Source organism: Lactuca saligna, chromosome 5 (genome assembly GCF_052625555.1).
Source record: "Lactuca saligna cultivar CGN05327 chromosome 5, ASM5262555v1, whole genome shotgun sequence".
Lineage (NCBI taxonomy): Eukaryota > Viridiplantae > Streptophyta > Magnoliopsida > Asterales > Asteraceae > Lactuca > Lactuca saligna.
In genome coordinates this window covers 159,772,484-159,800,321 of record NC_136421.1, presented here as the reverse complement: position 1 = coordinate 159,800,321, position 27,838 = coordinate 159,772,484, and the positions used below count along the sequence as shown (strand labels likewise).

The window sequence follows — 27,838 nt, the reverse complement described above, 5'->3', positions numbered from 1 at the left end:
GATGTGGATGTTCATGTTCATATGAGTTTTGTTAGATCATAGGAATTATTTGCAAATTGTTTGTTAGTCAATTCTTGATCTTAATGTGTTTTAATGGAATTCTTAATTTGTCCTCAAGTTATGGAATTTCAAGAGGTTTTCTTTTAAATGTTTCTTTTAAGAAGTTGTAGGTTACATTTTCTTGAAGAGTTTTTCCCATAAATGTTTTATGGACTCCATAACTTGTCCTCAAGTTATGGATTTCCAAGAGACTCTTCATTAAAAGCTTTAAAACACTTAATTAAAACTCATAAGTTATGAATATCCAAAAGTTTATTAATTGTTCAAAACTTGCCCTCAAGTTTTGTAATTTGGAAAAGTTTCACACACTTTAATAAACTTTAATTCCAATACTTAGAATTTTAAAAGTTAAAATTCAACACTTATACTATTTATAACATTAATGGTTAATTATATATATATATATATATATATATATATATATATATATGTATAAGAACAAGTCGTTTTACCGTTAGTAGGCCTCATTCACGAAGTCGGTCTATAAGGTGGGTATAAGGTTGTTGCCTATAAAATGGTGACTTAATGGGTGTCCACTCTCACCCACCGCTTGCTTGATCGGTGGAGGGTCGTTAGCCGAACCGGTAGGACAATGATTTAAAATTCCCATTAAAAGTATAATGAATATTATAAAGTAACTAAATATTTTTTTTATTTAATTCCCAATCTTAGTTACTTTAGGAAAAATGTGAATTTGGTGCTAGCCCATGGAATTCACACTTTGTACCTTACCAAGTCGTTGGTGGAGCGTGTGTGGGTAACCGACACACTAACTTGGACTAGTAAGGATCACGAAGGGTGACTTAATGTTTATCGTAGATCAATGGAGCGTGTGTGGGTAACCGGCACATTGATTAGGTGATAATATTAAGGGTACCAAGTGAATTGGTATGGTTATTCACACCTTGTTTTGTGATCCTCGGCATCCCAGTCACAAAATTTGAGAGGGCACACTCGAGATTGAAACATGCCATTGAAAAGTTCAATGAATCTCAAAAGATCTAGGAATTTCAAATCCAATTAAAACCTAATAAATTATTTCGTTTTTCATGGTGGAAATTGGTGAATCGTCATTCGCCTACCTTCAAATATTTTATAGTTTGGATTACGGCATCCCTATTCCAAATTATAAAATATTATGTTGGGTCCTAGCCTTAATATTTCATATTGGGTGTTATATTAAGGATTTTGAATCAACTAACTTGATTTTCTCCCATTATATATGTCTGGTTCAGACAACTATGATCTTCCCAAATCTCTTGAAGACGGTGTCCCTCAACATCATGCTTCACTTCCTCCACCTCCTCCAATTATTCTCCCTCACCCACAAGTTCTTGAAAAGTTTAAAGTCACTCAATCCCTATTTGGCAAGCATACTCTATGTGTGCTCACATCTTGAAGATAAAGTCACATATTGACAAGCCGGGAGAGTTGGGTGTCAAAGTCTCGTGAAAGTTGGATGTTCAATCACTTTCTTAGTAACATAGTGAGTCTCTTTGGGACTACTATGAGACAGACTATGACATGACCCTTAATGATGTTATCTATTTGCATAGTGTTGTGGAATCATCAATGATTTGGAACACCAGTAAAGCAAATTTGATTAAAAGAACAACTTCCCAAGTCTTAAATGGATATTGACAATGGTAGCATTGGATATCTAGAAAAAGATTTCTCTTCCCAATGGAAAGTGATCGGCCATAGTCAACTCGGTTGACCAAATGGTAAAGAGAAAGGCTAAGTCTGGGATAGTCTCATGTGCCATTACCAAAGGGTCCATGTGTTTTGTTGCCAAAGGGAGGGACACTGATTGCGAAGCTGCCATATTTACATGAAAGATCATAAGATTGATCAAGTCAAAAAGTTTGACTCTACTTCAGTTAAAGTCCACTGATTAACTCTATTAAGTTCCTATTTGGAGATTCTGATTACATAATGTGAATGGGTCAAATGTTGATGTTTTTAAGAATCAAAAGAAAAGATAGGAAGCTTAAAGTAAGTATACATTGATTCTAATTGTGAAGGTTGGTTTCAATCGCATGGTTCGGTAATCAGAATTTTGAGTTGTTGCTTAAGAGTTATAATATATTGTTTAGGAATAGATAACAACAAGATTTTCATGTGGATTGTAAGGATAAGTTTCTCCGCAAAGTTTTAAAATAAAAGAAAAAAGGGTTTTAATTTTATTTATTTTAAAAATATCCTTACAATGGCATCTGTGGAAAATTGTTGCTTATATGTTTCCAGTAATAGAAATATTGGAATGTGGATTTGATTCCTTCATTTGTGGTAGTGTCAGAATTTACCGAATGAAGAAAGTTTTTCATCACCCAAGTTTCAATTGGACAGAAACTTGGAATCATACAAGTTGTATTGTATGATGAATGAGAATTTTCATCTTTAAAAATTAAGACTAATTCTTTGATCACATGTATATGTGAGTCAATTGAAGGACTAAGGAATTAAGTACACTGGGTGTGCGCTGGTCAAGGTCCACCACAAAGATTGATTTGTCATGATTTACTAAATATTAGTAAATATGATTATACTTATAAGGTTAAGTATAATTCTGTAACATTGGAAAGGTTACAATGCATGACAAAACAAATGAGAAGAATCAAATTAGGCAGAAAGATAAAAGTTTCTCAAATCTGAAAGGATGGGAGAGTACTTTAGTATCATATTTCATGATCATCTTAATGATTATGAAACCATATCACAAATTCATACTCTAAGGACGTATTAGTGCATTGTTATGGCTAAGAAGAGAGGTCATGAATTGTTGGATTGGTTAAAATCAAGAAGATGAGTCATACTTCGTTCCAAAACAATTCTTAGAGTCATACTCCAAGATTGTAACCTTGAGTGACATAAAGGAAGATTTATTAACACTAGTCAAATGTAAGAGTAAAATGTTTTCTACTCTTGTACATTTGAGATTGGTAAGTTGTGATGTCTTGGATGAGACAAAGACCAACTAAGACCAATTGTGTGAAGTTTTAGTCTTGATAAGAATCCGCACTATCCCTTGAATATTTTTTTTGTCAAGGAATGGTTCTTGACTGGGGAAACTTATATGTCAAGGGGACAGTGGGAGCCTTAAAGATCCTGAAAGAGTTTCAAGATTTAATCAAGAGTAGAACCTGTAATTTATCACTAGCACACGACTTAAGGTTTGCAACCTATCGTGTTGACATAATTCTTATTTCTGTACCTACTTCAAATAAGTTGAATTTGCATGTGAGTTATCAGAGTTCAACTTGGAAGCATTGGTGGGCCTTGTGCTACCAAGGTGACAAGAAACTAAGATTGAACAAGTTTAATCCAGGTAAGGCTGAATTTGTCACTAACCTTATCTTGTGATTATGGTTTTGACAAATTCACGTGGATAGGAACTCATACACTATAAAATCTAAGTGTCATAAGGTTTCTCTCCGATTCATGAAAATGATGGTGAGGAAACACTTTCACTAAGTAGATTTTATGTAGATATCAATTGTGTTATTTGCATTTTCAAAAGTCGTTAGTGGAGCGTGTGTGGTTAACCGGCACACTAACATGGACTTGTGAGAAATGACAAATGCCTAAACAATTGAGACTATGATTACGTCATCCCTTTTCATAGTTCTGAAAATTGTTTATACACACATGGGAGCTATCTAAGAAAGGGTGTATGAATCTAAATTTTAGAAGTCCAATCGATTTCTGAATACATGTCAAAGCTAGTGGGAGCATAAATGTTATGCTGATAATCATCATGTTAGTGGGAGCATGATTATTACGTTTAGTGTTGCAAGTTAGCAATGTTAATTATAGAAAATAAAGTTTCAATTCGTGAAGTTGCAGGGGTTGAAAAGTTGTTTTGCTATAATTCTAGAAGCTTAGAATGAAATTTTAATCATCTTTAGTCAAGAATATATATGAATTTTGTGTTGGAATGGTTCAACTTGAAGAAATTCTATATATATTGCGGCATCCCTCCTCATAGTTCAATTTTGAATAACATGGCAAATAAAAAATATTGTAGCAAAAGACTAGTCTAGTATCATGTCTTTATGTGAGACATCATGAATCGTGTCCCATATGCTTCGGATATAGGATCGATTTCATGTTCTATAATATTCATCGTTTCTAAATTTTCCAAATGCTTAAGGCATTGAGAAGGGAAAGGTCTAGAACTGGATATGACTAAAGTGATTAAGCAATTGTCGAGGACAAATCTGAGGTTCGCCAAAGATTGGTTGATATAGGAAAGTTGGAAGTATGATGTAAGTTGTCGGAAAGGACCATATTGACATGTTCTGAAAAGAAGTAACTCTTGTTCGGAAATGATAATCAAAATGGGACTATGGAAATGTTTCCATAAGTGGAAGTTATTCAATCTATGTAAGATTAGAAAACCTTAATGCAAGAAGGATGTTCAAAGAAATGTACTTTGAATATGAGACTTCCGTTCCACAGAAGTTGACCTTCTTTGGAATACTCTGTAATGAATGGTGACAAGGTTTTGGTGACTTTGTGAATAATCATTACAATAGGAACATTGCATAAAAGTTTAAAATCTAACAGATTTTTTGGTAAATGATAGGAATTGGGGATTCTCACATTTACAATAAGGATTTGGGATTGTGAAATGAGTATTATTGGAATCATGTTTAATTGATCTACGTCACAATGTAAGGATCATAGACAAACATAGTGTGCATACTTGGAGTATGGCATAACTATTGTTTAGAAAACAAAGTGTACATGCTAGGAGCATGGGATGACTGTTGTTTTTTATTCAAGTCTTAAGTTGATTGTTTGAAACATTATACAATGAATAATGTGTAATCAATATGGTGATAAATAAAAGGTAGTTCTATTTATATTCAAAAGGGTTCTGAGACCATATTGGATTCGATTATCATTGTGTTTCATTCTGCATGTTTTGACTTCCAAAATAGCTAGGTTATTCTTTCCGAATGACTAAGTTATTTAAACACTCCACAGTCGTTCATATGTTGGAAGTAGGTATGAATCAAGACTGTCATGAATCGCGTTTGTAGATGGCTAAATGGGTTTAGTCATAGCAATGGTTGCTACAACATTCATGAGTGCTCATAAGTTATGAGTATTGGAATAAACCCATGCTCACTTATATCACTTCATGGAATTTATCTCGAGTGATCGTGAGACGGTAATATCATATAAATCTTCAAACCTAGACATATGAGTTGTTACCTATGAGTTGGTTGTGCATTGATTGCACGTAAACACATCAGTAACTTGATGTTATAAAACGTGCCTTTGTGTACAATTCAACAAGTAGTAGAACAAGCATATGAGTCGAAGTTTATATGTTCCTTCTATAAATAGAAGCGATATCAGGGCCCCTCGATGATTTTGTTGTGACCTATGTACCGGCCGGTCAGAACTAAATTGATGTGTTCAATTAAAGTTCTTTGTCAAACAAATCGGAAATCGGGAAACAAACTGCTGGACAATAAGTACGATGTTGTTCCATGTATTTGTCCGGCTGATATCATGAGGACAGAGGATTATATGATCACTTATCTAAAATGGCGCTTCATAGTTCAACAGAGTCTTCATAGTTCAACGGAGTTTTCGAGAGCTACGATTGCTAGTTGGTTCCTGAAGTAACATACGCAAATATAGTTATTAGACTTATCCAAGTGGGAGTCTGTTGGATAAGGTGTCTAAGTCCATAACTTATTTGGTATATACTTGACCCGACCCGGCATGGTCCATTTGGGTTGCATCTCATCCAAACTATTTATGGATAATTTTATGAGAGTTATACACATATGTTTATTAATATATTATAAGTTATAACATATTAATATGAGATTATGTTATTTAATTAGTTTTAGTCTTAAATTAATTATGAATTAATTTAGGGATTAAAAGGAAGACTAATTAGATTATAGGCTATTGGTTTTATATAGTGTGGCCTAATGTTGTTTTGTTAATGGGCTAGGCTTATATGGAAGTCCATGGATGATCCATCGAGCTTTTAACCCATGGATCCTTGGAAATGAAAGGTCATGGGTTATTAGGGTTTCACCCTAACCATGCACACTATATAAGCATACTTATGGAGCATGAAATGGTGCCTAAGGGTAACTAGTGAACTAGTGTGTGTGAGCTTGTGTGTGGCCGAAAAATACAAGTGTATACACTCTCTCAAAGTTTTCCAAGAGTTTGTGGTGTTTTGTGATTCCATTTGAGGCATTCACACTATTGGTGCTTGGCCCTCAAACTCCTCAAGAACCAAACTCATCAAAAAGGTATGTAATCTCTTCTAACTCTTTATGTTTAAATGTTCCCCATGCCATGTTAGATAGGTTATAAACCTTGGAAAAATTATTATTTTGCATGTATTTAGACAAACATAGATCCAAGGTTTATTAGGGTTGCATGCACACTTAGGAAGTGTTAGATTGCTCAAAACCCAACAGCTATTTGGTATGATTTCCGATTTTCTTTTGTTAGGATATAATAAATCACAAAACCACTTTAGAGAGTGTGCAAATTGTATCACAAAACCACTCCAGAAAAATAATTTCAACATTTTTCATCATGCCTTAATATATTTCCCAATTTTTGGTAATTATAATGGTCTAAAAATAGGAAAAATAGTTCTGATTATCTAAAATTCATGAAAATTTACCAGAACATCATGTCGTACAGTAAGAGGTTACATAAAACTTTTGAGGATTTTTCTCCACTGTAAACTATTTTTTCTCTTAATTTCTAAAGTTAATTACACTTAAATACACTTAAATACACATAAATACCCAAAACCGGATTATACAATAGGAAAACCACTTTTGGTATTTTTCCGAGGTTATTTATACTGTAAATGATGTTACAAAAATTTTTGGTAATTTATTTTAACTGTTTAATATTATTTCTTCAATTAATGATTATTTAAAGGAATAAAACAAGGAAAAATAGAAATACCTACTGAAAAATATCTTTTATATTTTTCCCAGCCTAGTTACGTATAATAACGGTTAAATAAAAATTTTGGGTAATTTTGGAAACTGTTTTCTATTTATTTCAATTTTTATTGGAATAAATGCTCAAAAATCATAAAATATAATTAAACAGCTTGGAAATCCATTTTTATATTTTGCCAGCTTAGTATTGTGTAATAACAATAAAATAAACAGTATGAGAATTTTTATGCTTTGAATGCTATTTTTTGTGAATTTATGTTGTTAAGAAGACTTAAAAATTTGAAAAATAGTTAACCATATTAAAAATTCAAAGAAAATTTTCTGGAAAACCTCTATTGTATTTACAATGAAACTACAAGGTTTGAGAATTTTTGGAAACTGTTTGATAATATTTTACATTTTTAGGAATATAAAACACTTTTAAATGTGTAGAAATACCTTTAATTTATATTACTAAATCTGGAAAATTAATATTCCAAAGTTGTAATTAATCGCACGATTTGTAGAATTTCATTATTTCAAAAAAAAGTGTAACCAATTAATATAAAATCTAATACTAAAACATAAATTGACATTTCACTATATCTAGAGTTTAGTATATTATCATTAGATTTCGGCATGGAAACTCACTAGTGTGTGTTTGATGTCGTAGGATCCCGGTAGTAAGACGTTGGTGCATTCCGAGGCACTACTTGTATCTACTCGAAACATTGTGAGTATTCACGTACTCCCCTATTTTTGGTTTTTTAAATGTTTTGGGGGTGGAAAAGCATGTCCTAAACTATTTTTATGTTCGTTGTATTTATTTTGACTTGTATGAAACTTGGTTGCTATATTTCGTATGTATGTGTATGTTACTTTAATTCATGAGGACAGTATCGCGGTTAAGTCCCTGGAATCTCTAGACACAACCTATTGACTCTTTTGAGCCTATGGTTATTATGGATAGCGTTATCAGGAGGTAGACAACTCCTCACTCGCACGATTCGCTTGAGTGCATTTTACCATTTTATACACTATGTTTGCGATACACATAGTAGTCAATATGGCACGATTCGGTCATTAGGCTTGGGTTGTGAAATCATGAATGGAAACTTGATGCACATACTATTGTTTATGCACATACGAAACTTGTATTCCCATGTTAGCAACGACACTTGTATACTTATTTTAGCAATGAAACTTGAATACTTATTTTAGCAACGAAACTTGTTACTCATTATAGCAATAAACTTGTTATTTATTATGGCAATGAACTCGTTTATCAATTATAGCAATCAACTTTGTTTCTCATTAAAGCAATGTACTTGTATTTACGAAAAGCCTTATTTCAAGCTCGATTTTATAAACTTGTGAACTCACCAACTATTTGTATAGTTGACGCTCATTTTACATGCTTTTTCAGGAAATAATTAGTAAGTGGATATAAAGGTTCATCATCATAGAGCATGCTGCATCGTGTTGAAGCTATTATGAAGTTATATTATGAACAATGTTATTTTGGAAAACTTGTACTTTGTTTCTTTTTAAGCTATGGGTTGTAAACTTTTAAATACTGTTATGGTGATGTATCTTTATCTTTTGCAATGAAACCGTTATCGTTGTCATATCTTGCGTTTTCGCTTTAGCGGGGTGTGACAGAAGTGGTATCAGAGCTAAAGTTATAGAGAACATCGGTTTTCCTTTAAGAAAACACAACCTATAACCAAACTTATAAAAATTCTTTTTACATCAAACATATTACTAGTATAATTAGGTCGGGAGTTGTATTATTTGACCTCGATTAAACATAGCTTGATCACCTATGTTTAATTAAGGAAAGACTTATACAAAACCTGAACTAATTAGAATGGGAATATGTTCAACAAAAAAAAAATATTTTAGAAAACTTTATTGCAAAAATTCAAAAGGTTAATTTTGGTGTGTGTAAGCATTGCATATTATAGGCATACATTGTCATTTATTTCATATCTCATTGAAATTATGTCTCAGTCCACTATGTCAACATCGCCATCTTCCCGCGCTGCCGCCTCAGCCGATGAGTCCGGCTACGTCACTATTATCCCTCGACGTAATCCCCCCGCCTCGGTAGAAGAAGACCCATCAGAGGACACAGAAGATACAGGGAACTCGGTGGAGATCAGTAATGACAACGCCCCGAGTCAACGACGCGAGGCATCACCTTCATCGATGTTGCCACAACCACCACTTTATGGACTTTGCATTCAGAGGACGGCGAGGAAGAGTGTTCCAATTCCAGGAAGGATAGCCACCAACACAGCAGGACATGGCACGGCAGCACCTAGCGGGGTAGGACCCAGCGTTGCAGGACCGAGAGCACCCTCACCACAGCGAGTCATAGGGATACCTCTCAGGCAGCCCGGTATGACCCCGGAGGAGTCCCGTAGATTGAAGTCGATGGCAGCGGGCCTACGTCACAGTCTCGCTGTGATAGTTGGGCATCAGGAAGTTTTGGATGAAGTCTTTACAAGGATGGAAATCCTGTTTCAGCATTCGATGGAGGTTGGTGACACTGCTAGTGCTGCTAGACGAGTGGTAGGTCGTGCGATGACCGCATATTATGTGCTTGTTGGGCTATTACTGATTGTGGTGTTGATGTTTCTTGTTGGGATAGCGATTACTGTTTGGTTATGATTTCAGTATTTTATTTTATTTTGTCATGAAATGAAAACCGATGTTGGGTGTCTTTTGGGAAAATCATTTAAAACTTTATTTTGGGATTGATGTATTGGTTTGGTTTTAAGACAATTTCGAATGGTAATGAAGAATTTTATTTTATGTTTGAAAACTTTTACTATGAGGTCAAACCCTAGAATTTATTTGGTAAATGGTCGAATAAAGAGATTTTTCTTTTCTTTTCTTCTTAAAATATATATGCCTAGTATTAATGCAAACTAATGATTTTACAAAACTTACGGTTTTCAAAATAGTAGTGAACTAAATATTATACATTATTTTATGTATTTATACGTATTTATTCTCTTGTGTAATAGAACCATGTCAGGAAGGCCTAATCGCGGGCGCCCATAGAACGAAACACCCGATGTTGCTCAAATTGTAGCACAACAACTCATGGAAGCAATCCCAAACATTGTTACTCAAGTAACTACAGGATTTAATGCTAACCAAGGAAGTAGTGGAGGAAAACGGGGAAACAATGAAAGAGAATGCAACTACAAGTCCTTTATGGCCTGTAAACCTAAGGAGTTCCATGGAAAGGAAGGTGCGGTCGGGTTGCTGAAATGGATTGACAGCATGGAGTCGGTCCTTGACATTAGCAAATGCCTCGAGCGCAACAAAGTTGAGTATGCAACTTGCCTACTCCAAGATAGGGCATTGACCTGGTGGAATACTCTAGTGCAAACCCGAGGCCGTGCAGCGGCATATCAGCTAACTTGGGAAGACCTAAAGAAGCTACTGATAGAGGAGTATTGTACCAAGGATGAAATTCAGAAGCTTAAATCTGAGTTTTGGAACCATTCTATGGTTGGAACACAAATAGGGAAGTACACAGTCCGATTTCATGAATTAGCAAAACTGGTACCTCACATGGTTACTCCTGAGGAGAAACGGATAGATCGTTACATCTGCGGTCTGGCACCAGAGATTCGGGGAATGGTTACTTTAGCAAACCCAACTACAATTCAAAGTGCAGTGACTTTGGCAAATCGATTGACTAACGACATGATTCGGACTAAGAATTCGGTAAAGGGAAGCTATGGTGAAAAGAGAAAGATAGAAAATCAAGGAGAAAAGAAAAATGATGGTGGTTCAGGGAGGAAGCAAAAAACCACAAGAAATTTCATGGTGAGAACACAGGAACAAGAGTCGGTGAGGACTCGGGGACGGGGGCAGTACATAGGGCCTCATCCAAAATGCGATAAGTGTAGCTTCCATCATGAAAGAGCATGTGCAGTGTGTCGAAAATATAATCGAACGGGCCATACAGCCAAGTATTGTAGGCTGAATATGGATGAAAAAAGGGCATGTTACGAGTGTGGGAGTACTGATCACTGTAACGCCCGTAGATCCGGGCTAGTCAATTTAGAGGCAATAGGGGTCGAAAATGACTTTTCGACAAAAGATTACTTAGAATAAATAATCTTAACCAAGTTGTAGAATATGTCACAAGGTTTCCGTACATATAAAAAACGCCAAAATCCGAGTTATAACGAAGAAGTTATGGCCCGTCGAAGTTTTACGGCAAAACCGACACGGCACCGGGAGACGTAAATAGTGAATTTACGATAGAGCGAGATTTAGCCTTAGCAATCTAAACAAAAGTTGTAGAAAATGTTAAACTAAGAGCATCGATAAAAAAGAACGCCCAAATCTGACTTCGTATGAAGAAGTTATGATTTTTCTAAGATTCGGCTTAGCAGTGTACAACCCAAAACTCGAATTTTAGTTCGAGCAGTTTTTGGCTTACGTGACCTAAATGAGAGTTGAAGATCTCATTAATAGGAACTCAACGGTAAAAATACAGACGAAAACGGAGTCCGTATGAAGGAGTTATGAACTCTTCGCGGTCATTTAACAGTCTAAAGGCCTCCTACTGTTAAATTTGAGATCGGTCGAGAATTAGCTGACGGAGTCTAAACGAAAGTTGTAGATCTTGATTTTACCTATGTGTGGATATAAAGAACGTTGAAAACGGAGCTCGTATGCGAAAGTTATGATTTTTCTAAGTTTGAAGGTTGATACGCGATAGGGGGTGACGTGGCACCACCAGAATTGGACACGTGGCACCACCAGAAGGCCACCATATGGACTGAATCGACGAGTCATGACTCAGACTCGGCGAGTCCACCAGTCAGGCCTCCTATAAATAGAGGTGCCGGGCATTCACTTCTCCTCACCCCTCACCCCTCTTCTTTCTCTCTCTATACTCTCTCTCTAAGCTCCCTTAAGCCCCTAAAAGCCTAGGTAAACCCCCTAGCACCCGAAGGAAGCACCGAGGCTCCCGGAGTCCCGAGAAAAAGGAGTTTTTCGGTTTCGAAATGCTGCTCCAATTAAGTTCCGGTTTTCGATAAAATTCGCTGTAAGTATGCTACGCTTACGCAATTTTTAATATAGCTTCCAAATAATTATAGGAATGTTATTAGGTCCTTAAAATAATTATTTGGGCTATTATTATGAGTTATATTGAGCATTATTAACGCTTAATAACAGTTAAACTGATTAATGAGTCGCGGTTATCGTTAAACTAAACCCTAGTTGTATCGGTACTAGGTTTTATCGAAGGAACATCGTTTTGAGAGTATCGAAGCGTTGTCCGAGTGTTGACTCACCACCTAATCAGGTGAGTGCATGGTCCCTTTCATCTTACACATAGATATGAAGTATTTTAATATAAATTACGTGCTATGTCTACATATTGTCTGAATACTTGTTGACTATGCTGGATGAATGATTTATACATGTTTTAAATGATTTAAACTGTATATTTATTTTATATCTACAAATATGTTGGGATAAAACATGGGTAGATGAAATAGTTGGTGAATGACGAAATAAAATAATGAGAGATAGGTGATGATAAGAAGGTGATGACAGATAGGTGATTATGAATCGGTGATGTAGGATACTAAAACCTTGTCCGACAATTTGGCGATGTAGTCATCTACCAGAGTATAGGTGACGACCGCAGACTATTATAGACAACCCCATGGAAACACCAGCAGGCTAGTAACCTGTAGGTGATGAATTACGAGTCCAGGCGATGTTGTGGCTACGTATTCATGCGATGATAGTCTAACCCTTATTATGAATTACGAGTCCAGGCGATGTTGTGGCTACGTATTCATGCGATGATGGTCTAACCCATATTATGAATTACGAGTCCAGGCGATGTTGTGGCTACGTATTCATGCTATGATAGTCTAACCCATATTATGAATTACGAGTCCAGGCGATGTTGTGGCTACGTATTCATGTTATGATAGACTAACCCTTATCATGATTTACAAGTCCAGGTGATGTTTTGGCTGTGTAATCATGCGATGACACCCTAAATCTTGCTAGACACATATTGAGGGAGTAATCCCCAGAATAGTATTTTCTATGCAATATTGGCGATGATCCTTAGGTAAAGTTCGTAGGAACAATCATATAGGAGATGACCCTTGAGATAATATCTTTAGGAAAGACTAAAAGAAGATAATGGGGATGGGTAATTGGGTTGAGTGTTTGATTGTTTAAACATAATAACTATATTATTATGGGTTGAAAACCCTATGTACTCACCAGGTTTCCCAACCTGACCCACTCAGTTTATTTATATCACAGGTGTTGATACGAAGTCACTTTGCACTGAGAGATTTAAAGAGATGTAGATCACTAGTGTAAATAAATGTAAGTTCTGTTTATGCTTATGTTTCTGTATTAACGATGACATCCCAAATGTTTTAAGATGAATAAAAATACGTTTCTTCGAAAATGTTTTAATAACGTATTTATCGTGTTTTTCTGGGAACAAATTCCGCAACCTTTTATAAAATGAAGTACTCTGATTTTTACAAAGCATAAACAAAATCGGTCTTTTCTGGCCGTGATTTTCGGGATGTCACAGTTGGTATCAGAGCATTAGTTTAAGCGAACTAGGAATATGGATTTATTTCTAGACTTAAACTTAGAATGCTAGGCGATGATTGTGAGGTGTGAGCACTAGCTTATTTTAGGAATGATGCCTAAATTGCTTTTATGTGCTAAATGATTAGTTATGCTATAGTTTGATCGGATCTATGGTCTATTGCCGACCGGATCTGGAAACCTTATGTGTTTAGGATTCTAAACGTACGACTACGATATTAGAACTAGCATATAAACGTTTCGGAGTGATAAGGATGATTTAACCGTCAATCCTAAGTACAGATCTAGATTCACCTTATTCGGTGTATAGATCAAGATGGCAAGAACCCGCAACGGGAACGCGAATGCAAATAGGAATAGAAACCGACCCCTAGTGATTGAGCAAATACCGGTGATGGAGGCCGCTGCTGAGCCAGTCTCGATGGCCGGAGTGCAAGCGATGATCCAAGCGATGTTGGATCGTCAAATGGAGGAAACTAGGCGTTTGCTCCAGCAAAATCGAGAGGAAGCGACCGTTCAGATCGAACAGCCCGAGTTGAACGAAGGGCAGACTGAGGAGGGAAACTGCAGTGGGACTGTTGGTCAAGCCAACCCACCAATAGTTAGGCAAAACCATCAGGATGGAGGAAATGATGGACGTGGATGCAAATACAAGGATTTCATGGCATCCAAACCACCGAGTCTATCTAGAAGCCCGACGCCGGTGGAAGTCATAAACTGGATCTCCGAGATGGAGACGATGTTTGAGAGTTGTGAGTGTAGCAACAGGCAAAAGACCGCTCTCGCGGTTCCTCTGTTGAAATCTGGAGTACTAAGCTGGTGGAAGCTACTAGCTGATTCAATGCCCAAAGGAGAAGCGAGCAAAATGTCATGGGAGGATTTTCTGGTACAGCTAAAAATGCAGTACTGCTCTGAACAGGATCTTTTGGAAATCAACAACGAGTTTCAGAATCTAAAGAAGGGAAAGATGAGCGTCATCGAGTACGCTGCAAGTTTTACGGAGAAAATGAAGCTTGTTCCGTATCTAGTTCCAACTGAACTCTCCAAGGTCAATAAGTTTGCCCACGGACTACCAGCAGACTTTGGTCCAATGGTCAAACAAGCAACCACTTTGAAAGCCGCCATCTGGGCAGCCAAGAATGTCGAGACCCAAATAAGAGAAAAGGGTCTGGAGAAAGTTGAAGTTGGTGAGAAGAGGAAGTTGGAAGGATCCTCAAGACCTGATAATAAGGGAAAGGTCTCGAAGTCTAACCTGGACGACCGAAGGAATGAAGCTAAGTGGTGTGAGAAGTGAAAGAAGAAGCACTTTGGAAGATGCGATGGAGAAGTGACATGCTATAAGTGTGGTAGGACCGGTCACTATTCCAGAGATTGTACATTCTACAACAAGAAGTGCTACGAATGTGGAAATAATGGGCATATTTCAAAGAACTGCCCAAAGAAAAATAAAGCAGCAAGACCAAAAACGCCACCAAGGCCAAGGGCATTTCACATGATCCTCGACGAAGAAGAAAACCGTGCGAGGAATCAAGGATGAGGACTTCTTACCCGAAGAACGGATGATGCAGTAGCCATAGTTTCGTATGATGTAGCCTAGTAGAGGCATAGTCTAGGGTGAACGTGAACACCTATGTAATAGTTTCAAAAAAAAAAAAAAATTCTTTGCTTTGTTATCTGGTGTGTGAAATTGTTGTGTGATTTGCTTCATGGTGACTTGGGAAAACTGCGAAACAATACTTGGGACGAGTATGAGTAGGTGTGAATGGTAGTAGAGGCCTATACTACCGGAAGCACATGACTCACGCTTGGATCAGGGAAAGTCACAAGGTTACCAAGAAACTAGTAATTGATTTCGATTTATTCAAGTGTGTTGTTACCATTGTTTCGGTAATAACTAAGACGATTGTTGATATTCCGACCCTAGTGGTCATATCAAATTGAGTCCGACTACGATGAGTATGTTACGTGGTTCAGAGAACCAAGTTTGATGTAGCGTCCGACTTAAACCAAAGGATTGAAATCAAAGCGATTAATAGAAGTATCGCGCTCGTTGTTAAAAGAAGATGGTTGCTAGAGATGCTACCTTTTTAGATGTGACTAGAACATGAAGGAAGGTATAGACTGTTATGGAATTTGACTCTAAGAGACCTGAGTCTGAGCATTGCAACATACGATGAGAGGTCATTAGAATATGACACATCGGTCCATTGTGTTAATAAAAGAACTTATCTTAAGTTCGTATCCAGTGAGGATCGAGATTGTGACTTGAAGGTCATGATTTGGAGTCTAACGTGAGATAGAGAGCGTACGCAAGATCGAGCACCGCCTGTAGTCAAGGAGTCTAAGAGTTAGATACACGTTCGAAGAAACCTCGAAGTTATGACTTAGGATGAATAGATAACAAATGGAGTCATCATGTGAGCCATGTTTCGTTGATGATTCCGGGACGTAATCATCCTAAGGGGGAGATAATTGTAACGCCCGTAGATCCGGGCTAGTCAATTTAGAGGCAATAGGGGTCGAAAATGACTTTTCGACAAAAGATTACTTCGAATAAATAATCTTAACCAAGTTGTATAATATGTCACAAGGTTTCCGTACATATAAAAAATGCCGAAATCCGAGTTATAACGAAGAAGTTATGGCCCGTCGAAGTTTTACGGCAAAACCGGCACGACACCAGGAGACGTAAATAGTGAATTTACGATAGAGCGAGATTTAGCCTTAGCAATCTAAACAAAAGTTATAGAAAATGTTAAACTAAGAGCGTCGATAAAAAGAACGCCCAAATCTGACTTCGTATGAAGAAGTTATGATTTTTCTAAGATTCGGCTTAGCAGTGTACAGCCCGAAACTCGAATTTTAGTTCGAGCGGTTTTTGGCTTACGTGACCTAAATGAGAGTTGAAGATCTCATTAATAGGAACTCAACGGTAAAAAGACAGACGAAAACGGAGTCCGTATGAAGGAGTTATGAACTCTTCGCGGTCATTTAACAGTCTAAACGCCTCCTACTGTTAAATTTGAGATCGGTCGAGAATTAGCCAACGGAGACTAAATGAAAGTTGTAGATCTTGATTTTACCTACGCGTGGATATAAAGAACGTCGAAAAAGGAGCTCGTATGCGAAAGTTACGATTTTTCTAAGTTTGAAGGCTGATACGCGATAGGGGGTGACGTGGCACCACCAGAATTGGACACGTGGCACCACCAAAAGGCCACCACATGGACTGACTCGACGAGTCATGACTCAGACTCGGCGAGTCCACCAGTCAGGCCTCCTATAAATAGAGGTGCCAGGCATTCACTTCTCCTCACCCCTCACCCCTCTTCTTTCTCTCTCTATACTCTCTCTCTAAGCTCCCTTAAGCCCCTAAAAGCCTAGGTAAACCCCCTAGCACCCGAAGGAAGCCCCGAGGCTCCCGGAGTCCCGAGAAAAAAGAGTTTTTCAGTTTCGAAATGCTGCTCCAATTAAGTTCTGGTTTTCGATAAAATTCGCTGTAAGTATGCTACGCTTACGCAATTTTTAATATAGCTTCCAAATAATTATAGGAATGTTATTAGGTCCTTAAAATAATTATTTGGGCTATTATTATGAGTTATATTGAGCATTATTAACGCTTAATAATAGTCAAACTGATTAATGAGTCGCGGTTATCGTTAAACTAAACCCTAGTTGTATCGGTACTAGGTTTTATCGAAGGAACATCGTTTTGAGAGTATCGAAGCGCTGTCCGAGTGTTGAGTCACCACCTAATCAGGTGAGTGCATGATCCCTTTCATCTTACACATAGATATGAAGTATTTTAATATAAATTACGTGCTATGTGTACATATTGTCTGAATACTTGTTGACTATGCTGGATGAATGATTTATACATGTTTTAAATGATTTAAACTGTATATTTATTTTATATCTACAAATATGTTGGGATAAAACATGGGTAGATGAAATAGTTGGTGAATGACGAAATAAAATAATGAGAGATAGGTGATGATAAGAAGGTGATGACAGATAGGTGATTATGAATCGGTGATGTAGGATACTAAAACCTTGTCCGACAATTTGGAGATGTAGTCATCTACCATAGTATAGGTGACGACCGCAGACTATTATAGACAACCCCGTGGAAACACTAGCAGGCTAGTAACCTGTAGGTGATGAATTACGAGTCCAGGCGATGTTGTGGCTACGTATTCATGCGATGATAGTCTAACCCTTATTATGAATTACGAGTCCAGGCGATGTTGTGGCTACGTATTCATGCGATGATAGTCTAACCCATATTATGAATTACGAGTCCAGGCGATGTTGTGGCTACGTATTCATGCGATGATAGTCTAACCCATATTATGAATTACGAGTCCAGGCGATGTTGTGGCTACGTATTCATGTTATGATAGACTAACCCTTATCATGATTTACAAGTCCATGTGATGTTTTGGCTGTGTAATCATGCGATGATACCCTAAATCTTGCTAGACACATATTGAGGGAGTAATCCCCGGAATAGTATTGTCTATGCAATATTGGCGATGATCCTTAGGTAAAGTTCGTAGGAACAATCATATAGGAGAAGACCCTTGAGATAATATCTTTAGGGAAGACTAAAAGAAGATAATGGGGATGGGTAATTGGGTTGAGTGTTTGATTGTTTAAACATAATAACTATATTATTGTGGGTTGAAAACCCTATGTACTCACCAGGTTTCCCAACTTGACCCACTCAGTTTATTTATATCACAGGTGTTGATACGAAGTCACTTTGCACTGAGAGAATTAAAGAGATGTAGATCACTAGTGTAAATAAATGTAAGTTCTGTTTATGCTTATGTTTCTGTATTAACGATGACATCCCAAACGTTTTAAGATGAATAAAAATACATTTCTTCGAAAATGTTTTAATAACGTATTTATCGTGTTTTTCTGGGAACAAATTCCGCAACCTTTTATAAAATGAAGTACTCTGATTTTTACAAAGCATAAACAAAATCGGTCTTTTCTGGCCGTGATTTTGGGGATGTCACAATCACCTCCGCAATGCTTGTCCCAAACTAAACAGGGGGCCTGGTAACAATGGACAAGGCGAAACTAGGCAAAATTTCAAGGAAATCAAGGTGGGCGGCCAAGAGGTGTAGCCTTTGTGATTGGTGCAGAAGAAGCTCGTCAAAACCCTGATGTGATTACAGGTACGTTCCTCCTAAACAATCACTTTACATGTGTAATATTCGATGCAGGAGCAGATAGGAATTTCGTTTCTTTAGCATTTAGACCATTGATTGACTTGAAATTGAGAAAGATGAGGAATGCTTATGCTATTGAACTTGCTGATGGGTATGAAATTAGGGCTAATGATATAATTCCTGGTTGTACTATGAATTTAGCTGATAAACTCTTTAGCATTGACCTAATTCCTATAGAGCTAGGTAGTTTTGATGTGATAGTAGGAATGGATTGGTTATCCAAAAATAAAGCGGACATTGGTTGTTACGAGAAAGTCACTAGAGTGCCTCTCCCTAATGGAGAAACCCTTATCATACACGGTGAGAAGCCAAGAAGAAGTTTAAACATAGTATCAAGTATGAAGATTCACAAATACCTGAAGAAGAATTGTATTGCATTCATGGCCCACGTGCTAGAAAGAAAACCTGAAGCTAAGCAACTCAAGGAGATTCCAGTGGTTCAAAACTATCCTGAGGTGTTTCCGGAGGAATTGCCCAGTCTACCGCCTCACAGACAGGTCGAATTTCGGATAGGCTTAAAGCTGCTAGAGATCGTCAAAAAAGTTATGCGGATAATCGTCAAAAACTATTAGAATTCCAAGTAGGAGACAACGTACTTTTAAAAGTGTCGCCTTGGAAAGGGATTGTACGTTTTGGTAAGAAAGGAAAACTAAGCCCGAGATATGTTGGACCCTTTGAAATCATTGAAAGGATTGGTCCGTTAGCTTATGAACTTCAATTGCATCAAGAGTTAAGCGCCATTCATGACACATTCCACGTCTCTAATCTTAAGAAATGTCTAGCCGACGAAGCATTGATAGTACCCCTGGAGGAAATTAAGATCAATGATAAGCTAAACTTCGTTGAGGAACCGATAGAAATCCTTGACAGGGAGGTTAAACAACTTAAGCGAAGTAAGATCCCCATTGTAAAAGTTAGATGGAACTCAAAACACGGGCCGGAGTACACCTGGGAGCGTGAGGACTTTATGAAGGAAAAATATCCACAACTTTTCCCATGTGATGACAAGCAATGACATAGAATGAATTTCGGGACGAAATTCTTTTTAAGTGGGGGATACTGTGACAACTGTCAATTTAGGTCATTCTCGGACTCATGCATCTTTATAAAAACCATTCATGCACCACATGCATGGCCTAGTACTATAGATTAGGTCAAAACCTTGCGTAAACTAGGATCCAACTAAGATCTAGGATTAATATACTTGACACTTACGATTCTAGTAAGTTGCTTAACTACAATAGTAAATACCAATGCTATAATTAGAATGAAACTTCAAACTTTGTTACAATTGAAAAAGGGTATAAAACCCTAAAAATAAATTAAAGTATTCTAATTATGCTTCAATGTGATGGTGAATATCAAACAATATTCCAAAAACCCTAAAAATTTCATATTGGAACAAATTGATGCTTAACAAGGTTAAGTATCACAAGCTAATATGAACAAAAATTAGATCATAATATGAACCAACTATAAAGTTGATGGCAAATTCATACACTTCATTATTCGAAATGTGAACCAAAAGTAAAATCCATGAATATCAAATTCTTACAAGCACATATTATGAATCCTTGTTAAAATTGTTGAATTATGATAAATTGATTCTTTTATAAAAAAAAATTAAATGATAGGTTATCATTATATAAATTAGTTTAACAAATATAATTTTTGGAAGTCGTTACCAAGTGTAAATACCTCAACAAAACCCAATAATTAAAATCTTAGGAGATTATGAAAATGTTTGAGTTTTATAAAATTTAAAAGCTGGATTTATAAAAATTCAAGGGAGGCTATTATTATTTGATCAAATGCCAATAAAAATACCATATCTCTCTTAAATTTTCGTCCATTAGGCTTTTCCCTCTCCCCCATGCCTTAAAACCCATCATTACACCTCATTTGAACCACCTACACACTCCACCTCACACTCCTTCTCCAAGAAAACTCTCCCACTTCCAAGACCACTCCTACACATCAGAAAATCCTCCATTCTCTGCCATAATTTCGAGATTAAGCAATCCTTGAGGTTTTCTTGCTTCTCTCAAGATCAAAACCAAGGTAAACAACAGAATCCTCTATCATAGTTTCACGATTTTACTTCCTCTTCTTCATAGTTTTCTCTTCTTTTCGGGTTCTATGCCTTTCCATGGCTAGAAATCCTTATTTTTCCCCTGTGGTTTGTGGATTCTCACCATAACACAATGCATGTGTTTGAGATGGTGAAAATCCGGGATCAAACCCATGCAAGGAGTGAAAAAGATGCACATATGTTCATGTGACATCAAAACCGAGTATTACATCCTCTTCTCCATTTCTTTTGTGTTCTTGCATGATCATAAGCATTTAAACCATTTCTAGTACATCTTGGATGCTCATTCACTCCATGCATGTGCTAGAAATCGGACCTTAACAAAGGCATGCATGATGTTCTTGTCAAAATATCCTAAGAATGCACTCAAAGCAAACATGCAATTTGCCAGATTACATTGTTCAGGTTTGAACGACCATAACTCGGTCATTTCTTAACCAACTCCTGATATTATTTTTGTATTTGATAGTTCCACGAGTTAATTTTCAAACCCAATTGGTCTCACTGTAAAATATTAAATATCGGATTTTTTGCAAGTTTTACCAAATGGTTGCGCAAACAGCTCTTTTTCTGTGATCACCATTTTTGCCTTGCATGATCAATGGCCTTAAACCCAACCATAAATCTGGGGAAAAATACTTTAAAAACTTAACATATCCAGTGAATGATGGCTGAAATTTCGTGGCTTAAAACCCCACTGAATCGGCTACACAAATTCATGAACTTCTTCCACATTTACATCTCATGCACCATTGCATGCAACATTTCTTAACTTGTTTGGGTTCAATACCCCTATTTCCCTTCCGAATAAATTTTGAATGTTTTTCCTTTTGAAAACCCTCACATGCATCTAATAATCTGTAAAATACCAAAAGCTTTTATTATTTCTTTGATTTATTAAAATTATTGCTAGAAACCAAGGACATAAATCACATAAAATACTTTCGATGGTCAATAAATCCGAAATAAATTCACGGATGACCCCTATGGTGACTAATGAGTCCTCACTAAATTTCATCAATTTTTGTTGCTGTTTGGTATGATTTCCGATTTTCTTTTGTTAGGATATAATAAATCACAAAACCATTTTAGAGAGTGTGCAAATTGTATCTAACAATTTTCGCATACCTTACCTGTTATGGGTGACTCAGAAAAATAATTTCAACATTTTTCATTATGCCTTAATATTTTTCCCAATTTTTGGTAATTTAAATGGTCTAAAAATAGGAAAAATAGTTCTGGTTATCCAAAATTCATGAAAATTTATCAGAACATCATGTTGTACAGTAGGAGGTTACATAAAACTTTTGAGGATTTTTCTCCACTGTAAACTATTTTTTCTCTTAATTTCTAAAGTTAATTACACTTAAATACACTTAAATACACATAAATACTCAAAACCAGATTATACAAGATGAAAACCACTTTTGGTATTTTTCCCAAGTTACTGATACTGTAAATGATGTTACAAAAATTTTTGGTAATTTATTTTAACTGTTTAATATTATTTCTTCAATTAATGATTATTTAAAGGAATAAAACAAGGAAAAATAGAAATACCTACTGAAAAATATCTTTTATATTTTTCCCAGCCTAGTTACGTATAATAACAGTTAAATAAAAGTTTTGGATAATTTTGGAAACTGTTTTCTATTTATTTCAATTTTTATTGGAATAAATGCTCAAAAATCATAAAATATAATTAAACAGCTTGGAAATCCATTTTTATATTTTTTCCAAGGTTAGTAATGTGTAGTAACAGTAAAATAAAAAGTTTGAGAATTTTTATCCTTTGAATGCTATTTTCTGGAAAACCTCTATTGTATTTACAATGAAAATACAAGGTTTGACAATTTTTGGAAACTTTTTGATAATATTTTACATTTTTAGGAATATAAAACACTTTTAAATGTGTAGAAATACCTTTAATTTATATTACTAAATCTGGAAAATTAATATTCCAAAGTTGTAATTAATCCCACGATTTGTAGAATTTTATTATTTCAAAAAAAAGTGTAACCAATTAATATAAAATCTAATACTAAAACATAAATTGACATTTCACTATATCTAGAGTTTAGTATATTATCATTAGATTTCAGCATGTAAACTCACTAGTGTGTGTTTGATGTCGTAGGATCTCGGTAGTAAGACGTTGGTGCATTCCGAGGCACTACTTGTATCTACTCGAAACATTGTGAGTATTCACGTACTCCACTATTTTCGGTTTTTTAAATGTTTTGGGGGTGGAAAAGCATGTCCTAAACTATTTTTATGTTCGTTGTATTTATTTTGACTTGTATGAAACTTGGTTGCTATATTTCGTCTGTATGTGTATGTTACTTTAATTCATGAGGACAGTATCGCGGTTAAGTCCCTGGAATCTCTAGACACAACCTATTGACTCTTTTGAGTCTATGGTTATTATGGATAGCGCTATCAGGAGGTAGACAACTCCTCACTCGCACGATTCGCTTGAGTGCATTTTACCATTTTATACACTATGTTTGCGATACACATAGTAGTCAATATGGCACGATTCGGTCATTAGGCTTGGGTTGTGAACTCATGAATGGAAACTTGATGCACATACTATTCTTTATGCACATACGAAACTTCTATTCCCATGTTAGCAACGGCACTTGTATACTTATTTTAGCAATGAAACTTGAATACTTATTTTAGCAACGAAACTTGTTACTCATTATAGCAATAAACTTGTTATTTATTATGGCAATGAACTCGTTTATCAATTATCGCAATCAACTTTGTTTCTCATTAAAGCAATGTACTTGTATTTACGAAAAGCCTTATTTCAAGCTCGATTTTATAAACTTGTGAACTCACCAACTATTTTCATAGTTGACGCTCGTTTTACATGCTTTTTCAGGAAATAATTAGTAAGTGGATATAAAGATTCATCATCATAGAGCATGCTGCATCGTGTTGAAGCTATTATCAAGTTATATTATGAACAATGTTATTTTGGAAAACTTGTACTTTGTTTCTTTTTAAGCTATTGGTTGTAAACTTTTAAATACTGTTGTGGTGATGTATCTTTATCTTTTGCAATGAAACCGTTATCATTGTCATATCTTGCGTTTCCGCTTTAGCGGGGTGTGACAACTGGTGAAGGAACAAAGATAATTTTGAAGACACTAGTTAACCACCTCAGTTTAACCATTAGACTGTGGGTGATAGGTTGTGGAATAATGAAGGTGTGTGCCCGGTTGCTTGAAGAGTTCTCGCCAAAATGATCTCATAGGGTCATGATCTAAGACGATACTTTTGGGTAGGTCGTAAAGTTTGTAAATATGTTTTAAAAATAGGGTTGCCAGAGAAACTGCACCAAAGTGAGAGGGAAGTGAAATAAAGTGAGTGAATTTAGAGAATCAGTCAACAATTACCCATATTGCGGTTTTGCCCGATGAGACCAGAAGGTGTGTTATGAAGTCCATGGAAAGGTCACTCCAGACCGCCTGTAGGATAAGAAGGTGTTGTAGCAAGCCATAGGGTTTGTGAGTTGGTGGTTTTACTTTTTGGAAAACTGCACATAGACATAAAGTTGGTGACATCTGTTTTGACCATAGGCCAGAGAAATGTTGCGGATAGGCAGCGCATCGTGGGAAGAACCCCTGAGTGACAACCAAGTGGAGTAGCATGGGACTCGTGTAGTAGATTTTGTCGAACTAGATACCCTGCTGCAATATACATTCGTTGTTGGTTGTATAGAAGGCCCTCTCGGACTCGGAATTGATTTGGTTTGGATGATGTGGTGAGTAGCTTTTAAACCAGGGCTTGACCTTCTCTGGTGGAGTAGAATGCTTTAAGTTCGTGTATCCAAGTAGGATCAGTTGTAGAAAGTGCCAGGAGGAGGGGTTGTTCGATTCTACTTAGGGCATCTGCCACATGGTTGTCTTTCCCGGGTTTGTAGAGGATTTTGAAATCATACCCAAAAAGTTTTTTCGCCCACTTATATTGTTCTGGAGTTTGAAGCACTTGTGATAGAAAACGCTGAGGCTACATTGGTCGGTGTAGATGCGAAAGTGTCTTCTGATCAAGTGTTGCCTCGATTTTTTAACTGCATCGGTGATGGCATAAAGTTCATGCACATAAGTTGAAGCTGATTGCATGCGGTGGCAAAACTTTTTGTTGAAGAAGGCAATTGGGCAATCCTGTTGTGATAGAATGGCACCAATAGCGATGTTGGAAGCCTTGAGCTGGTGAAAGGATGATCCAACTTCCATTGTCCATTGGAATGTCGGCTTACGGAGGAGGTCGGTAAGGCCAACTGCAATTGTAGCGTAGCTTCGTACGAAGCATCGATAGTATCCGGTGAATCCAAGGAAGCCATGTAAAATGGTGAAATTCGTAGGTGGTGGCCAATTTTGGATTGCTTGAAGCTTGTCCATGTCAGCTTGAACGCCTGCTGCTGAGATAATATGGCCAAGGTAATTGATAGAGGTGGTGACAAAGGTGCATTTGGAAAGTTTGGCATGAAATCGATGTTGTGCCAATGTAAGGAAGACTTGCTCCAGGTGGTGGTAATGATGATACATAGAGGTTCTATACAAAAGAATGTCATCAAAGAAAACGAGCACATGTTGTCGTAGCACATCTCAGAATAATTCATTCATTGTTGATTGAAAATTGGATGGCGCATTGGAGAGCCCGAAGGGCGTTAGGAGAAATTCATAATTTATGTCGATTGTACAAAATGCTGTCTTGTGAGTGTCCTCCGAAGCGACACGAATCTGGTGGTATCCTGCACGAAGTTCAATTTTGGAAAAGACGGTGGCTCCATGTATTTAATCGAGAAGCTCATCCACCGTTGGTATTGGGAACCTGTCTTTAACTGTGATGGCATTGAGTGCCCTGTAGTCGATGCAAAATCTCCATGTACCGTCTTTTTACGCACTAAAAGGACCGGTGATGAGTACGGGTTATGGCTCGGTTTGATAATGCCATTAGTCAACATTTGTTTGATTAGTGTTGTGATGATCTGTTTTTGATAATAGGGGTAGCGGTACGGTTTGACGTTCACCGGGGTAGCTGTGGGTAATGTGGGTATGTGGTGGAATTGTGAGCGATTTGGAGGTAAGGAAGTGGGTGTCCTGAAGATGTCCTTGTAAGTGTGAAGTAAATCGGTAATGGTGGCATCAGGGTGATTCAAGTCATTTTTGGGAACTGGCAGTTGGCTAGGATCGAAGCGTTGGTTTGTTTGTGTTTTAAGGATTGGATGTGTGTAGGTGATCCATGTGTAGAGAGTGGTTCTCCTTTGGGGGTACCTGTGTTGGGCCCTTTATAAAAAGTAATTTGGGGAATTGATAACTCTACAAGAATTGGGCCCAGTGAACTGAGCCAGGCCACCCCTAATATGACGTCTGCACCCTTCGATGGTAAAAAAACAAGAATGGAAAATATTTCTTTTTGGAGTTGTATTTCCAAATTAGGGCGGAAACCATTGCTGTGCAAGTAAACTCCACTTCCAACCATTATCGGGAATGATGGAATTGCTTCTTGGTAGAGCTTGAGCGCAGCAACCAATCGGGTTTGAATAATACTGTGGGTGCTCCCTGCATCAAACAAAATTTTAACCGGTTGCTTATGGATATAGCCCGTAATCCATAAGGTCTTAGGAGAAGCCAACCCAAAGAATGTTGCAGACAAGAGGGAGAAGAAGTGATAAGTATTGAATTAGTGTCTAAGTCCATAACTATTTTGGTATGTACTTGACCCGATGGTGCATGGTCCTTTTGGGTTGCCTTCACCTAAGCAACTTGATAGGATGAATTACGGAGAGAAAAGATTAAATATGATTTATTAATATATTATAAGAATAATATATTAAAGGAGAAATCATACTGTCTAATTAATATTAGTCAAGAATGAATAAGAAATAAGTTTGTGGCTAAGAGAGATTAATTAAACTTAAGGGACTGGAATTGTAATTATAAGATAATTGGAATTAGGCTATGGATTACCTTATATTATAAGGTTGGACGAATTCTATGGGGAAACCCATTAGAAATCATCCAATGTCTTTAAGAAAGGAGTTCATGGGTTGCTTAGGGCTTAAGACACCAAATTAGGGTTTCCTTGTTAGATAACCCTAATAGCCTCACTATTTAAAGGACCCTTAAGCCCCCAAAACGTTGTGAACTAATTGGTTAGGGTTTCCACACGTTTTGGGCAGCCTCCTTCTCTTCTCCTCTTCATCCTCTTGCTCTTGGTGTTTGTGAACCATTAGAGGAGTGGCATTTGTAACTCTAAGCTTTATAAAGTCAATACAAGAAGGATTTGAGATTGTTATTGCTACATAACAATCAAGGTATGATCTAAACCCTAATTCATATGTTATATTGATTATCATATACTAGATCTAGTGTTTATAGTCTTGGATGAATTGCATGTACAACAGAGAAACCTAGATCCAAGCATTATGGTTTGTATGAGCACATAGGATCTTCTTATGGCCAAAATCCATCAGTGGTATCAGAGCCTAGATTGGTTTCTATTGTATTGATGCCTTGTATGTTTGTTCAAGCTGAAAATCGATTTTTTGGCCTCTGCCCGACTTGACTCGGCGAGTCAGTGGATGAACTCGGCAAGTCTGTCTGACTCGGCGAGTCCAAGGGTCGGACAAAGGGAATATCGGGATTTCTTGCTGTTTTGCTGAAGGATTAATACCAAAAACGTATTTTTATGACAAAATGCGATTTTTATTATATTTGGGTGATTATCCTTCATAAAACAAAAGATAATTTCAAAAATCTTTTAAATAATACTTTCCTTATATGATAAATATGCATTATTTAATTTATTTGGTAATTATCTTATGAGATTCGGTCAAATATAGATAATGA

The 27,838-nt window shown here is 36.7% G+C and overlaps 1 protein-coding gene across 1 annotated transcript; it reads right to left on the bottom strand.

The window, feature by feature from the left end:
• Positions 1-24,865: 24,865 nt before the first annotated feature.
• Positions 24,866-25,531, bottom strand: LOC145045893 (putative mitochondrial protein AtMg00860). The gene has a single exon (XM_078994183.1). The coding sequence runs from the start codon at positions 25,529-25,531 to the stop codon at positions 24,866-24,868; it is 666 nt and encodes a 221-aa protein (XP_078850309.1).
• Positions 25,532-27,838: the final 2,307 nt, after the last annotated feature.

Bases quoted from the DNA above. Each gene is read 5' to 3' on its own strand.
- LOC145045893 (XM_078994183.1), bottom strand. From the start codon at position 25,531: ATGTATCATCATTACCACCACCTGGAGCAAGTCTTCCTTACATTGGCA.